The sequence below is a fragment of the Colossoma macropomum genome, unplaced genomic scaffold (genome assembly GCF_904425465.1).
Source record: "Colossoma macropomum unplaced genomic scaffold, Colossoma_macropomum, whole genome shotgun sequence".
Classification (NCBI taxonomy): Eukaryota; Metazoa; Chordata; class Actinopteri; order Characiformes; family Serrasalmidae; genus Colossoma; species Colossoma macropomum.
In genome coordinates, this window is record NW_023494798.1 from 1082020 (window position 1) to 1097955 (window position 15936).

At 40.9% G+C, this 15936-nt stretch overlaps 1 protein-coding gene across 1 annotated transcript in view; it reads right to left on the minus strand.

Annotated features, from left to right (window-relative positions):
* Positions 1 to 15731, minus strand: part of prtga (protogenin homolog a (Gallus gallus)) — a 44918-nt gene extending 29187 nt beyond the window's left edge. Inside the window, exons 1-2 of the mRNA XM_036585604.1 lie at positions 15627 to 15731; positions 11631 to 11933 (exon numbers count right to left, since the gene is read on the minus strand). Of these exons, the coding sequence (XP_036441497.1) occupies positions 11631 to 11933; positions 15627 to 15693 (370 nt within the window). The 5' untranslated portion in view covers positions 15694 to 15731. The remainder of the gene's footprint in view (positions 1 to 11630; positions 11934 to 15626) is intronic.
* Between the last annotated feature and the right edge of the window lie 205 nt (positions 15732 to 15936).

Consider the following 15936-nt stretch of genomic DNA (forward strand, 5'->3'; position numbering starts at 1 on the left):
TATTACACTTAACTCTCCCCCAGTCCAACTGACCATTTCAGGCCATTTCAGGTTCACATATTTTTTCCTTCATTCTTCTATATTGACTTCTATAAGGGTTCCATGCCCTAAACTGATTCATGATTCATTTGCTGCTGGCACGTCCTGTTATGTGTGCACAATTTTGATTGTAACTCTTTCCAAAAAGAACGGAATGGCTTTGAATTTCACCCAGAATCAGTGTAATTTCAGGTCCTTTACAATTCTTATTCCTACAAGTACTGCTTTACGTCATCTATCAAAAGTGTAGCTGAAGTCTATATAAATTTCTCACTCTCTCTTCCACGCTCTCAGCTATCAAACCATGTGCAAATTAGCACCTCACCACATGTCCTTTCTCTAAGCCTGGCTGCTAATCCGCTCTATAACGATCTGGATCTGACACCCCCTACCCCGAATAACACCTTCACAATATCTGATTCATGTTACACAAAGCACTAACAAACTTTGGTGGGGAAACAACAACTGTGAAACCTGCAGGTTAGATGCTGGAAAACAAAACATATGGATGCCATCCTGAAGTCACAAATCATCTGTAAGCCATGTGTAAAAAATTGCCCCTTTAAAACCTACACCAGCAGGAGCCGTGAGGAAAACGTGTCCTGCTAAAGATATGCGCCTGTCGTTTATTGGATCCATACAAGGAAACTCACTGTTGATCTAGGTCTTCCTGCCCAAAGCTGGCTGTTTATTTAGTAATTAAAAACTCACATTCTTTGTTTCTCTTTATTTCGTCTTCCTTTATGACGCAGTGCTCTGCTACAGACGCCACAAACTTCTACTAACACTTAAGACTTCAGGAGGCATTTAACAAGACATCAATCACATTTTAACACATTATAAACAAACACCAATAAACACATGCACAGCTACTATTAAAACAGACTTTGCTTTGTCGGTGTTCATATTTTGAGTGGCATTCGTGTTACATAAAGAAAGGGAAGAGGCTGATGTTTTAGCTGAATACTAAAATGGATTAGTCTATAGTAGAAGGCTGTTTTTCCTTCTGTCCTTTTCCAAGCTGAGAGCTATAAAACCCCCACTAGCCATTAAAATCAGTGGCCTCATCTCACCCCCCACCGCTCTTTCCTCGGTCTAGAAGGCCTCACAGAAGCCCCAGTCAATGATTAGTTAACCCAAATCAATGGCAGCGCCGCAGCTGATAAAGACTTTACTACGAATCACATTTTAGAGATGGCTGAGACGAGTGAAATGTTTGCCTGGGGCTTCAGAGCGTGATGACACACGCACAACCACAGCATTCAATCAGTGCATCTGATTACAAGGATCTAAAACAATGGGGAGCTGAACCAAAGTGACACGTGATACTAACTGAAGTTCCTTTAAACAGATAATCTGACCAAACAATGCCTACATGGCTAGCAGCGAATGAACGTTTGTAGAGGCAGTTAACATAGTCAGAAACGAGCCTTTTTTGTACGTCGTGCAAAACTACAACTTAAAAGCTCCATTTAGCATATTACTTCAAAAAGGCTTTCACTACTGAAACAAGATTTGGCAAGATTATGACCACAAATGCACTGAAATAACACTGTTAGCCAGCAAATGTTAGACAAAATAATAATTCTTGGATGTGGCCTGCCCATAACTCTATGTAAATTAGTGACTGCTTGGACAACAGTGGTCTCTCATTTATTGCTGTGCTTACTTTTACAATATTTGTCCACTTTGTCCTCTGTGATATGCAATACGCTGATCCTGATGTCCCTAAAATGGTGTGCACATGCATTTTTACAATGTATTTCAGTCAGTCGGTCAGTAAGGGACATCGACTCTTCTTAATCGGCCAGCTAAAACATAGATTTGCAGTGTTAGCAGTAATAATCAATATGAGCCAGGGTCAGAACTGACCAAGTCTTTCAGTTTGAAAAGTCAGACCAGTTGATTATTCAATTGAGTCTGTTTGTGTACATGCACACAAAGTGCAGGCCAGACTCCTGAAAGTCTGAATAGCAAGAGTGTTGAGCTCAGAAAGAGTTGGCAAGAGTGGCACTTCTTGGCTCGGGATGTGCTCCTCTGGATATAAGCAAGAGGAAAACACTCTGCTGACCCTTGGCCCTATGAAGAAGCATCAGACCATGAGACAAGAGGTAAGATAAAGGAACGAAGGGACGCGATTTGCCCTTGTGACATACGAGCACCTTTATGTAACATTCTGATTGCATTTAGTTTGTTCTGATAGTTTAACTATTTAGGAAAAAGCTTCATTTTCTTTTAAATCATGTTTATAACATAAATGCAAAGAATATTCTCATGCTGTACCTCAGTATTAGGGCTGACACACACACAGGCACTATCATCAGCAAACCAAAGTTTAATCTCCACGTCAGCTTATGACTGAAAAGACAGAGCCAATATTTCAACCTTGAATATTTCCCTCTTTCTAGAGTTCCTATTAAAACAACCTATGTAGGGCCTGTCAAAGGCCTGACAGTTCTGAATGTCCTAAACTGCAAACTGCAATTTTATTAGCAACAGCGCTCAAAAGAAATAACCGTTCTTTAGACATGATTTCAACACCAATCAAATAGTCTGCTGATCCTATGTACCGTCGTTGACTGAATAGTACCATATGATGAAGGGATCACCAAAACAGGGTTGCCAGGCGTTAACTTTGAAACAGTAGGGAATCCCGCTTTGCCTCCTCGTGTTCATATTGCAGAAAAGAATGCTCAAGATGTTTTTTCCGACGACAACTCTCAGATTCTCACCGGCCCTTCTACATCTGTGAGGCCAGAGAAAGGCTCAGCTTTACCGCTGCAATAGTAGACCCTCACTAAATTAACACAACACTGTAACTTTGAGCAGTTTGCACCATGTAAAACCAACACTATAACCTGCACAATAATGGACTGCTCTAACACCTGACAAAATACTTCTGAGTAGGTGTGTGTGTGTGTTTACATTTGTACAACAGCCAGAGAAACCAGAAAAAAACAGAGAAAAACCAGAGAAAAACCAGAGGAAAACAGAGCAAACTTACAAGATCACCAAATTCTCCTGACTTTGTAAAGTGCATTTTAAGCTGCTATGTTTAATTTGTTTAAGACTGAAAAAAATAAGACATTTTTTGGTTACTAAGGTTAAGATTAGGGTTACAAGTATTTACATTTACATAACACATATGGATGTACTATTCATTCACATTCAAGCACTTACATTTCTATAATAAATATAGACATACTATTATTACACACACACAGTTACACAATTATATATATATATATAAACTTGACAGAGTAAATGTATATGTAATGATAATATATATACATAGACACAATTTTGTGCTTATATAGGACAAATAGTTTCTCATTATCTCACCCCCCTATCCTTTTTCTGTCCTGGTGTGTGTGTGTGTAAGACCTGTGTCCATACTAAAGACATATTTAATCCAATTACTTCTATGCAGTTGAGTCACTTGCAGGAGGGCAGTGCTGCTCTCCTCAGAGCACTAAGCTGTCGCTGACCAGTTGGTACGAGTTAGAGAAACACATTTTTCTCATTGCTAAACCCAGCTACCGTGACCGAGACCACCACATGCTGGAACACTGGAGACGTTTTACTCTCACTCTTTCCTCCTTCCTACTCTTTCTGTCTCTCAGTATGGCTTTGACAGAGGGCTGAAAAACAGCAATGCTGTTTATTGATTATTGGAAAAAGACTGGAGTGAGAGCTGAAACTGAGCTGCAGAGGGTTTAGATGGTGGTGAGCGGCCCACAAATGTGTCCTTTCGTAGCATTTCTTGCCAAAATTGTATTGAGCTAGTCTAACCTCGTAATGGTTTTTGTGGGTGGAGCATGGATAGGTCAACTGTCAAATACTACTTAATACTCCATTCCCTTTTGTCTTAGTAAAAACATAAACTTCAAAATAATTTTTTTATGTTTTTCTACAGCTTGTGCTGTGTAGCTGCCTCACAGCTGCTCATAAGGATGATCTGGCCATCTGCCCCTTCCTCTGACCTGCCCTTTGACCTCAGACCTCTCCCAAATCCAGGCCATCCCAGCTCAGCCAGGCCGCATCTCCACAGTAAAAACACCCACAAATCAGCACAGGGCAGTATAATACCAGGACAAATCATCGCAACACTATTTTAACCCAGTACAGACAAGCATAACACTGCGTTAATCCCAGTATGGAGAGTATATCAGCATCATCGACCCACCACAGATCAGTATAGGATCACTTTACCTTGGTATAAATGCAATAATACCAAATTACAGCAGTGTTTTCTAGTCCTACTCTAGACCCTCCTCTAACATGACCCATCAGTTAAGTAATGAGCTGTTCATGAATTTAAAATGGGTTTTTTCAAACAGAGAAAACACTAAAAGACACAGTGCATTTGAAACTGAGGACCATAATGTTTTAAAACATGCTGCAGAGCTAAACTGCTCAGTTTAACCATCAGTCACTTACACTGAAAAAAGAGACACTTGCATAATGCATAAAATATGCACTTGCATAAAATATACTGAAGTACAATCACTGTCAAAAGTAAGTAAAGTGAAAGATAAGTGTGCTGATGTAATATTAAAAAATTGTACATATTTGAATGAAGTAAATTCAGTGCCCTCATTTTTACAGTGAAAGATCACAACAAAAAGAGACCTCCAAGAACGTCAACACACCCATCCAACACAGCGCTCTAAATAACACCACAAATACTCCAGAATCTGAGTTACACACTCTGTGTTGTCTAGGCTCTTGGCTATCTTGGTTCCAATTCATCATATCCATATTCTTCTGGCTACTAGCCTTGGTTTTGGATTTTAACCCCTGAAATGGCCATGAGCCCACCGGCAGGCCCAAAGTTCTATTACACACTTCTATAACCTAAGAACAGCGCAGCCAGTTTGCATTGAAGTCCCTGCAGTTACTGAATAATAAGTATGTAATCAACCTGAGATTTAAAGGGGTTAAAAGGGTTAAGTCCTCTTACTTGCATCTGCATCTGAATTGTTTTTGACTTCCATCTTTCTGGATTCAGTGGCCTTTAGAGCAAACTGACAGGACAGAAAGGAAGCAGCACTGGCCACTTCGTGCTACCTCATTAGCCTGTTTTAATGAGAGCAGTGAGTGCGTGTGTGTGTTAGAGAGACAGAGCGAGAGAGAGCTGATCTGCTGGGAGATTGAGCGGAAAAACTGCACTCTAGCTAATCCTCAGTGGTGGCGATCTGCTTACAGCTCCAAGATCAGTTTTCCTAATCTGCCTCATCTGAAACATTAAGACCAGAGCTTTAACACTGAACCCAGATCAGCAAATATGCAGGCTAGATCATGTGTCTATTTAGCTTAATGCTAGAGAAGAACATAAGGGGTCAGTTTCCCCGACAGGGATTAACCTTAGTCTAAATTACACTGTCAGCAGTGATTCAATACAGTTTAGGATGAAACTAGGCTTCAACTGTGTTTTGGAAAAATAAATCATGAGTTGCTCTCTTTCTGGGTTCTAAAGTACTTCAGTCTATATTTAATTGACACCATTTCATCTCCCCATCATTCTCCACTAGATAAAATGCTAAAAGGTAGCTGAGAAACATTTAGCATTCCACTTCCACTGTCTTCCTTTCTCTCTCTGTGTTCTTTATCCCTCTTGCTCCCTCTATTTCTTTCTCTTTTCCCTCCCTCCTCCCCTCCTTTAGAGAAATAACAGCAGTCTTGAGGGAGAAAGAGCTCTCTGATGGAGGGAAGGAATGCAGCGCTGAGAAGCTCAACAAATCAATCAGAGCGCAGCCAGCCAACAGGCTAGTGACTGCTTCGGCCCCACACTGACCAAAGAGCCGCTCTACAGCCAATCACAGGCTGGACAATGCCCTGCTCCCTGCTCCCCACGCCCTTTTGCCCCCCAGCCTTATGGCCAGCATGGGGGATGGGTCAGGAGGGGCAATAGCACTCCCTGAAAGCCTTATCTCCTTAAATCACTCAATCTGAGGCCTCACCCACTGTGAGTGCTATCTGCCTTCAAACCCTCAGAGACTTCTGGAATGTGTGGTTCTAGAATTCTCAGCGCCGTTCTAGAACACAGGTAACTATTGTTAGGACTGACAGCAAGCCATTGTTGCATCACAAATAGAACCCTGGGTTACGTGACATTCCAAACGTTCTAATATTCCTCCAGAGAGCAGCTCACAGTGGAGCACATTCGAGATAACTATAAAGTGCAGATCTATCAAAGGTGATAAAGGTGTATATTGATAAAGGATCAAAAAGCATAAATACAATCAATATTGGACAGGGTGGTTACCAAGTTATAGAACACAAAAACTTACCCAGGCTGCTGACAGGACTAGTGTTCATAAAGGATCTTGTTCAGATTCTATGTATTCACTCAGCCTGACAGTTATTTCCCTTATTGAACTCAAATGCTCTGATTTGTGACAAGTGTAATTAAAATTACAGTTTGTTACTACACAGCGCTTTAAATAAAAAATTAAGCAACCTGGTTAACTTAAAATTTGAGTTAATTGAACTTTTAATATTAATTTGTCAGAAGAATCTTTGTGTTTTAAATGCGATGACATTTTTTGGAATTTAATATTAAGTTTACAATGTTACGTACTTATTCACATAAAAAAGTTGCATAATTTTGCTTACAGTCAGTGTGTTTGTCCTATCTGCTCAGCACAAGACAAATTCCTTGTGTGTGTAACATCTTTGGCAAAATAAAGTGATTCTGGCTCTAATAACAATCCCACCATCTCTCCAACGTATTTCATATTGTTCTGTCTTGTGGATCAGATTTGGGGTGAGACACTAACTTTACCACTAACATGTTTTTGCAGTGTCTTAGAGTGTCCCATTAGCCCTCTCTTTCTGTCTGCCAGCCTATAACCCCTTCAGCAATCTACGGCGCCCTCTGACCTCTCCGACCGCTGCCTGAGGAAACCATGGAAACTTTTCATGTCCGGCACACAAGGAAATAAAACTGGGTGATCTGTCCGTTCGGAATTTGTCAAACATTTCATCTCCAGCTCAAACTGGGCAGGTTTGCTCTGCCTTTATTCCCGTTATTACACATCAGAGTCCCGGCGTAACTGAAATATCACTTAGCAACCGCAGCAAACATACACAGCTGCTGTACAGCAAAAAAAAACGATTTGCGATTTTCACAAGAGCCAATTACAGAGTAAAAAGTATTCCGCAGGATGGACGGATGCATGTGATATCGGAATCGTATTGTATCGGTATATATTTGGTTAGAAAAAATATCAACATCAGACAGATGCTTAGATTTGGCCGATATTTTAAACCGATATTTGATGACATTCTTATAAGAAACAGTAGAATATTCAGGCGATGCTGGGCTACTGCTCTAAAATATCTGCAGTTCATCTATTTGACTACATTTGTTACTAGAAAAATAACTGTTACTTGTAATTTCTCTGTAACACAAACTCAGTTGGATTTATTCCTAATTTACACATTTTATAAGATCCGTACACCAAAAACATCAGCCTCAAACTGCGAAACTGGCGCCTCGCTGAAGTAATCTAGTGTTTAAAATGTGGTGGTCCTTGGTGGTGTGATCAGTGAGCAGCTGGAGAAAGCTACTTTTCGCGCCTTACAGTATGTAATATGTTTTTTATTTGGCACCAGTAATCTTTTAACTGTGCTGTGATTGTATCTAAAGTTATTGCACACGTGGCTTAGAAAAAAACATGTAAGTAACATGACAAGCAAACTTGTTTAAAAAGTTGTGACGTGAAAATGAAACCAAAAGTATTTTTTCTGGACCTAAACCTCTGGAAATAGTGGGATGAGCTTCTTTACAGTGCTATGAATTTCTAAGAATTCTTAAAGAGCACTCAGGGACCAATGGAAGAGGCCACTTTTCCAAGCAAAGCTCCGAACATGACATCCTTTGACATGAAGTCATTAAGTCTTTTATAGTTCACACAGTTCATCAGACAAGGCTGCATGCTGCTTACCTTACATCCATGGCTGGAGACTGTGAGATGCTAACATAAAGTAGCTATGCAGACTTAAATTTTATTAAAGGAAGTACTTAAACTCTGAGTTTGAGTCAGATTAATGAGACATAGATTATAAAGTATTTTTTAAAGGACAAGAACTAGATAACTCTGGAACCAGCACTAATTAAAAATGCTTGCCAAGAAAGAAAAGTAAACCAAGAGTGATAACAGGCTTTTTTATACGTTGGACTTTTTTTTAAACTAGCAACTCATCCAGGAACAACTCTGAGATAACTCTAGAGTGAAGAGAATGCTCTCAGTGTGTTTGTGTGAGCGTGTGACAGATACCTCTCCAGGCTGGAGGTGAGAAGACACAGGGCAAAAGGTCCAAAAGGTTCACACATATGGAACCATCAATCTTTCTCTCCCCCAGAACCTTCTACACACACACACACACTCCCTCCGAAAAACACTCTAAAACCTGTTTATAACATTTCACCAACACGTGCTCCTAAAGCACACAAACACAGAGAAGAGATAACACCCAAGCACGCTGTAATTCAATCCTGTTTGGAACATTTTCGCACCGTTAAAGAGCCAGAATCAAATATTCTAATTCTGGTTTATTCAGAAAGAGACATGTCAGAACATGTTCTCATTCAGCTTTAGCAACTTTCACCATTTTGACTTTTCCTAGAACCTTCCGAAAAGAGCTATGGCTCCAAAACAGCTATCGTTTGCATAATTGCCCTTCCTTTGGTGAATAAAGGCCAGATGTCCCGGTTTGGTCAGTCATCTCTGGCCAAACAAATACCCCTTAAAGAAGAGCTTTTCTTAGCAGAGGCAGTTGGGGGCAGTTGAGGGCAGTTGGGGGCAGCTAGGGGACAAAAGGGTCCGGAGAGAAAGGCTTTTCATTCGTCCTGGTGAGCAGCAGAGCAGAAAGCAATCGCATGGAGACCAGTAGCCCCTTTCACTCCGGGACCACCACTCCACAATAAAGTTAGCTATTCAGGAGCAATGGCATGAGAGGGCAGAGAGAGAGAGAGGGAGAAAGTGTGTGTGTGCATGTGTCTCTTAGTTTGAGAGTGTGTGTGTAGGCACGTTTATCATTTAGCCTTTCTGTTCTTAGATAAACCTGGTAATATCTACGATCATCTACCAGCACCTTTGTTTTTACCCTCGCTGAGTATTTCTCAGGTAGCTGCCAATTTTACGAGCTTGCAGCGAGCTAGCGGCCCTCCTCTAAATGTCCCCTTAAAACAAGCCAGTAAACAGCACTGGCTGCCTTTTACTGCAGCTACAGTTCATTACAATAAACCGCAGTTCACTCATTTTACATATCACCTCAATCAGCAGCCCAACACATAACCACATACTTGAAGAAAAGTGGTGCCTGTAGTGTCGCTGAACTTTTTTTTGGGGGGAGGGGGTTGTGTTTTTGTTGCTTTAAAACATTTGCTGTTTCTCTCCTCGTTCCTCACCATGTTGTTATGCAATCTGAGGCTCATTCTGGCCCCATTTTACAACATCTACCCCCACAGGTCTGAGTCACAGCCTGCCAGTGCTAAACTGCAGTGTAAGTCCTGAGGGTGTGTAAAAGAAACTTGAGTGGAGACGGGGAGATGTCCCTAAACAGCCAGGCCTGCTGGACCTGCTCCTCTGACCACAGCAGAGGATACATACACAAACACACATCATATCAGCAACCACAATCCCAACTAGGGCTCAACTGATAGATCGCCTGGCCAACATTATCGGTATCAGTGGGAATGCCCCAGATAACACATCGATACTTGTTTATTATACGCTCGTTTATTATTGTAATTAATAAATTCCTCTAATAAAAGGGAGAATAGCTTGTTTGTAAAGGTTTTAAGCTCTCATGCTACTCATTATATGCTTTTAACCCAACCATTAGCATAAGAATAACATGTAATAACAATGTAATACATAAAAAATGTGTGTAAAGATAACAACTAAGAACAAGAAGAGAACAGAAACGAACCAAATCACTAAGAATGCTGGGATGCTCTGCCCTCAGCATCAGATCATTTGTATTATGTAAGAGTGCTCAATAAGTTTACGGCATTTGGGAAATGATAACTGATAGGAATTTTTTAATTCACAGCGGACAAGTGGCAATTATACTAGTCAGCAAAGCACTGTTTATCAAAAACTACCCGTTTTTTATTTTTATAACCGTACAAATGATTTGGGCTGATGACATCAGCTAATTATCAGACTTTTCAGCTCCTCACAATCCAAACTAATGATAAAATTTTCATTTTAATTGGGCCCCAATCATAACACCCATTGACGCATATGCACTTAGACCGAACTTTGCTAAAAGCAAAGCATTCCTTTAGATGAACCCCACCCTGCTCAAGCGGTAGTGACATAAAAGGCCCAGGCTTGTGAATAGGGGTCACCTACTCTATACCGCAATGCTCTGACCGCATCCTGGACCCGGCTACTAACCTTTTAAACCTGCCCGCCCTCATTTACACACCAATGGATGCATTCTCTCAGTATCTCCCCCAGCTTTCAACCACTGGCCTCCAGCAATGAAGGCTCTCATCCCCCACCAATGCCTAACTAGACCACAGGGAAAGAAAGAATTTAATTTACAAACATTTATTTCATTTGACAAATCTAAAACTTTGAACAAATTCAAGGAACTTCAAACATGCACTTTTAAGTAACTCAATATCAAGAGTAGAAAAGATTTAAGATTTTAGATCGACAAAATCTATAAAGCACTTGGGTATCTTTTTGTCAAGTATTAGTAAGATTAAAGCTCTAATCAATAATTACTATGTTTTTTGATACTGCAATAACAGAAGCTTTCAAACTGCAGTGCTACAAAATTTACATTTCAACAAGACCAGCCTCCTCAAATGCACTCCAAGTACAGTGTTTGTATACAGGTGAAAATCAGCTGCCGTCAGGACTGAATATGATCCCCAGGTGAAGCATGAAACCTGTGCTATGTTCCTAATGGACTGTGACAGATCACTGCACTCAAAATCACTCCAAATCTGCAGAAACAGCGCAATACTTTGTGGAAATAGGCTTAAGTGTTTCACAGCAGATCTATTTCTGTTTCTTATTCTCACAGTTTACCCAAACTATCTGAGTAAACAGACCTTTCACCTTTTACAGTGTGAGCCCTGCCTGTCTCAATGTCCCAACATTTGTGTAGGCTACTGTATGTAACATATGTCACTCTCCTCACCTTCTCTCTCCCCTTGTTCTCTGCTCCTACGTGACTTACATGCTTTTTCAGCAGGATGAAATCTGACCCACAGAAAGAAGCCAGAGGGAGATAAAGCAGGACTTCTACAAAGTGTAACCTAACTGCCCGTGTTGGGTGTCCTTTGTGAGGTTATTTGGGGATTCAGGAGAAAAAAATGTTGACCTGATGCGGTATCGCTGATCATAGAGGGCAACAAAGGGCAACACAAAGGTATTTTATGGGTTTTAATATGCATGAGGGCAGCTAAGGAGCATGCTATACTATTACAGCAATCACTAGGCCACACAGCGAGTGCACTCTCTGGATTCTACTGTGTATCAGTTGCCAAGTGGGTAATTTGGGCACTTGGCAGGGCCAAGAGGACGTTTAGGGGTAACAGAGGTGGCATTCGAACTTACTTGCAATAGTCAGGCGAGCTTTCTGGCTCAGGATAGCTCCATATTTGTTCTGAGCAAGGCACTGATACGACCCTTCGTCTGATTTCTCTCCTCTTCGATTCTCCGCCTCTGAGACAAAGAGCGATCCATTGGCAAGCGGGTAGACACGGTCCGTCTCTGGCAGGGGAGATCCGTTTTTCAGCCAACGGATATGAACAGGTACCTCCCCCTGAGCCTGGCAGTCCAATATCACCGCATCCTTACGCAAGACTGTCACATCGCGAGGCTCCTTAACAAAGAATAACTCACTGAAACAAAACACACCTGCAGAAACAGAGAGGAGAGAGAAGTGAGTGAAAGAAATGAGTGGACACAGAGGGGTGACTATTCCTGCACAATCCTCCTCGCCTTGTTTCTTTTAACTGAACTGGACAACACAACACTGGAATGCTTCACTCTTTCTTCATTCACTATTCCCTATATAGTGTTTACCACATTAAGCCAGTGACAATTATTAAATAAACGCCTCATCGCAATTATTTGAGCTGACCACAATTATTTTCCATAGCTGGCAGCTTTTACAGTAATAAGTTTACCTTACAAAGGAGAAAAGCATTTATTGAGACATGTCATGGATGGTCTTAAGAAGACAGCAAAAGTTCTCACCCCTAACTGGTGTTATAACACTCTTAGCGTAGCAGTGAGTACTATTTGTTTATTTGAACTGAAGCTCTGCGTTGCCAGAGTATCCACAGCTAGGAAGCAAGACAGCTAATCAATTTGGCCATTTTAGCCTTGTACTTCAATAGCTGCATGTAGTGAACATAACAGACACTTAAAGTGTTAAACACAATTACTTATAAGGCAATTAATTGTCAACTATAATTTCACGATCATGACCCATATATGCCGTATGCTAAACTGATAATGTGATCAACTGCAAACAGCTGACACACTGTATCCCCCAATATTCCAATAAAGAAAGCGATCAGAAATGTAGTTTGACTTTAAAGCACGCTCACTCTAGCAAACTCTGACTTTTGGGATAAAGCGCTCGGATAGCTGGCATCGTTCCAGCGGCAAGTTTTCATTTGGCTGCGTTTCTGTAATCATATTTGTCTTTGCGGATTATGCTTTACGCTGGCCTAATCCACTTACCCATGCCTTGTATAGACAGGGTGCTAGGAGGAAAGCGAGTCTATCCGTTTCTTAAATGCTTTATTGTACCCCCTGCATGAAATCTGAAAAGGCATTGATCCTACAGTGGCAGGCTGCCTTACACCTTCACACACACCAGAACTACGGGAGGGGGAAGGATCCCCTCACCATGCAAAAGAGTATGAGACCACCACATCAACAGCTCTTTTATTTCCTCTGAAAGCGGTCTCTTCTGCATCATTTTGACCTTGTCTGAGAAACTTCAACACAACAGAACGTCTTCCATGCACTCTAGTGATATCTAATTGTTGTTTTGCAGCACTTTTGAGAAGCTAATTTGACCAATATCAAAACCAAGTACTGTAAATTCCTTTATTTAACGCATAGTATAATGGATTACTTGTGGTAGTTTGGGATTTAGAGATGTGTAGAGTAACCTAAACCCACACTCAAGTAAAAGTAGTTATTACTTGCAAAAAGTAACTTAAGTAGAAGCATAAAAGTAGCTGGACAAATATCTGCTAAGTAACTTTCTTAGTACATCCAACATCTATCAGCATCCTTAGTTTAAGATGATAAAGAGTAAGAGGTTTGACCAATCACAAAGCAGCCCACATGCTGTTGCCAACATAACTGAATGAAATCAAAGGCGTAGCCAAGGGGTCGCTGGGGTGGCCAGTACTACCCCAGAATGAAGCACGGCCACCCTACAAGCCCAGTTATGGAAAGTGAGAAAGTCAGTCACCATCAGTCAGCCATCATTAAAAAACATCAATTATACATTCAGGTGAAAATCTGTTACCAATCAGTTATTAGAGTGTGACAATGCTGCATTTAGTAATTAGCTTGCTTTTTAATTAATTATCTTGCTGTGATAGGCTAATTCACTCTTTAGCAGTCCCTTTAGCAGTGCTGCTCTGTGAGCCACATTACGAAGTAGGCTATTCAACAGTCAGATCAAAAATTAGTCATCTATAATCATTTATTATGCTAATATTTCTTTTTTGCAGTTCAATACATGTGTATGTGTTGTAGGTTCCCTTATTCATTGCAATCTGGCAAAGTTTCTAACCATTAACCTGTATTAAATGCAATCTAAATGAATAACTTGTGCACTGAAAAAAGTGATGCACTTAGTTTACTTGATTCAAGTGCATCATTTCCCCATGAATGACTAAAACACATTACATCAACACAGTTTTGTCCTTCAGTTTACTTTCAACAACAGCTGTATTGATAAGTTGTACTGATTTTATACATGTGGAAATGATGGACAGATTTAGTTACATACAGAGAAAAACGATGCATCGATTTATATCTCATTTTAATACAGTAATGCTATTTAATGATTACTTTTTTTCCCAAGCACCCCAATAATATCTCTGGGTCTTATCTGATCACCCCATTCTAAAAGCTCTAGCTACACCACTGAATGAAGTTAAACACATGTTAACAAAATGTGTAGGACAAAATTTGTGATGTGTTGAGTAAAAAGTAGATAATATAATCACAAACATGCTTGAGAAGAAGGAACAGGTATTCGCATCTAAAATGACCAAAATGAAGGTCCACCACATGTTCCTCTTCAATGACTTCCAATAACAACTTTCCTCATTAGCTCCACAAAATCAGCTCGAATGTGGGCGGGAAGCACAGTTCAGACAGGAGATAAACTTGCACAACTTTACATCCAGCTTAAGGAACAATTCCAACAATTCGGTCTAATTCAGTCCTTGAAATGTAAACAGTCGTTCACAGTGGTTTGGTGTGAAATGGTTCGTTACAGAAACTCAGTGGTGATGCACACCTCACAAACATGGCCATTTCATTACAGTGAAGCTAAACGTGTCTTCTGAGTTTTAGATGTAATGTTGATGGTAGTAAAATAATAATAAAACAATACGTTTTTAAGGGGATTATTCTGTCTTACAAGGCCCTGCAAATACATCTCAAGTCAAAACTCTATTAAAGACTAACATAAAACCATGCCTCAGTCATCAGGCAGCGTATTCACAACCACTTCATGTAATAACTCTCTGTGAGGGAGCTTTCAGAGCTGGACGTCTGGTTCCCATCACCACCACTGTGAACCCATTCTCGATAAGCTTCTCTAGAACAGAGAATTTCACACCAAACCGCTCTGTTTACATCTTCACCATGAAATTACGCAATTTTTTTTTTTGAAAAATCGATGGAGTTCCCCTTCAAGCGAGTATCAGTGCGTATTTCTAACGGACTGCATCATAACCTACGAATAAAAGTACGTTTTTTGCGGACGCTGGCAACAACAACGTTTGGCAGAGCTGTTTCACCGCACGTGCGCCGCACGAGAGGCAAAAGCGCTCACTGACTTAACCGCTTAACTCACTGGCTCGAGCGTTGCGCGAGGCAGGATATTTAAATTAGCTAGGAACGTCCGTTCTGTTTGAAAACGAGAAGCCGTTAAATATTCCGTCAGCGTTAAACGAAGCTCTGCTGAGGAAAAGTTAATCTGGACATTAGTTTGATTAAATCGTCCCACCGTTTGACCGTCCTGGGTGAGCGGTCAGACGCGAGAGGCGGTAAGTTAGCCAAGTTTTATGGCGACAACGTGAGAACGAGTTATTAGTTCTTAAAAATGTCTTAAAACGGTAGAAATGACACGTTTTGTAAGCCCAAACTGCTAAATTCCACTTCGCTTGATGTGACCATAGTAATAAGCTTTAACCTCTTATTCGCCAGCTTCTTATTCCAGTTTTCCCGTTCCACCTTAAATGGCGCAGCTGTTCCATTCTGGCGCCTGCACCGTTTAAGGTGGAACGGAAAATTCGAACAAGACGCTCACTTCACCTTCGCCAACAGAAGGACAAGTTAACTTACCTGTGATTGGCAGAAGAAATACTGCAAACAGCAAACGCTGACAAAAAATCCCTTTAAAACGAGCCATTTATTTGAGTTGTCCGTGCATGCTAGCTAAGCCTACAGGCTGCTGCCTCCTCTGACTGCTCTCTGAGGCTCAGTCACTGAGGGCTGCTGACCTGGGAGGGGGACTAGTTTCTTTTAGGCGCCGAGCGGATGGACACCACCTTCTTGGTGATGTGTTGCAGCTTCTCTTCTCACCGGTTCACACTGCGGAATCAGACCGCAGCCAACGTTCACATGGCTGTGTGTTTCTGTATTGTAGCTCATG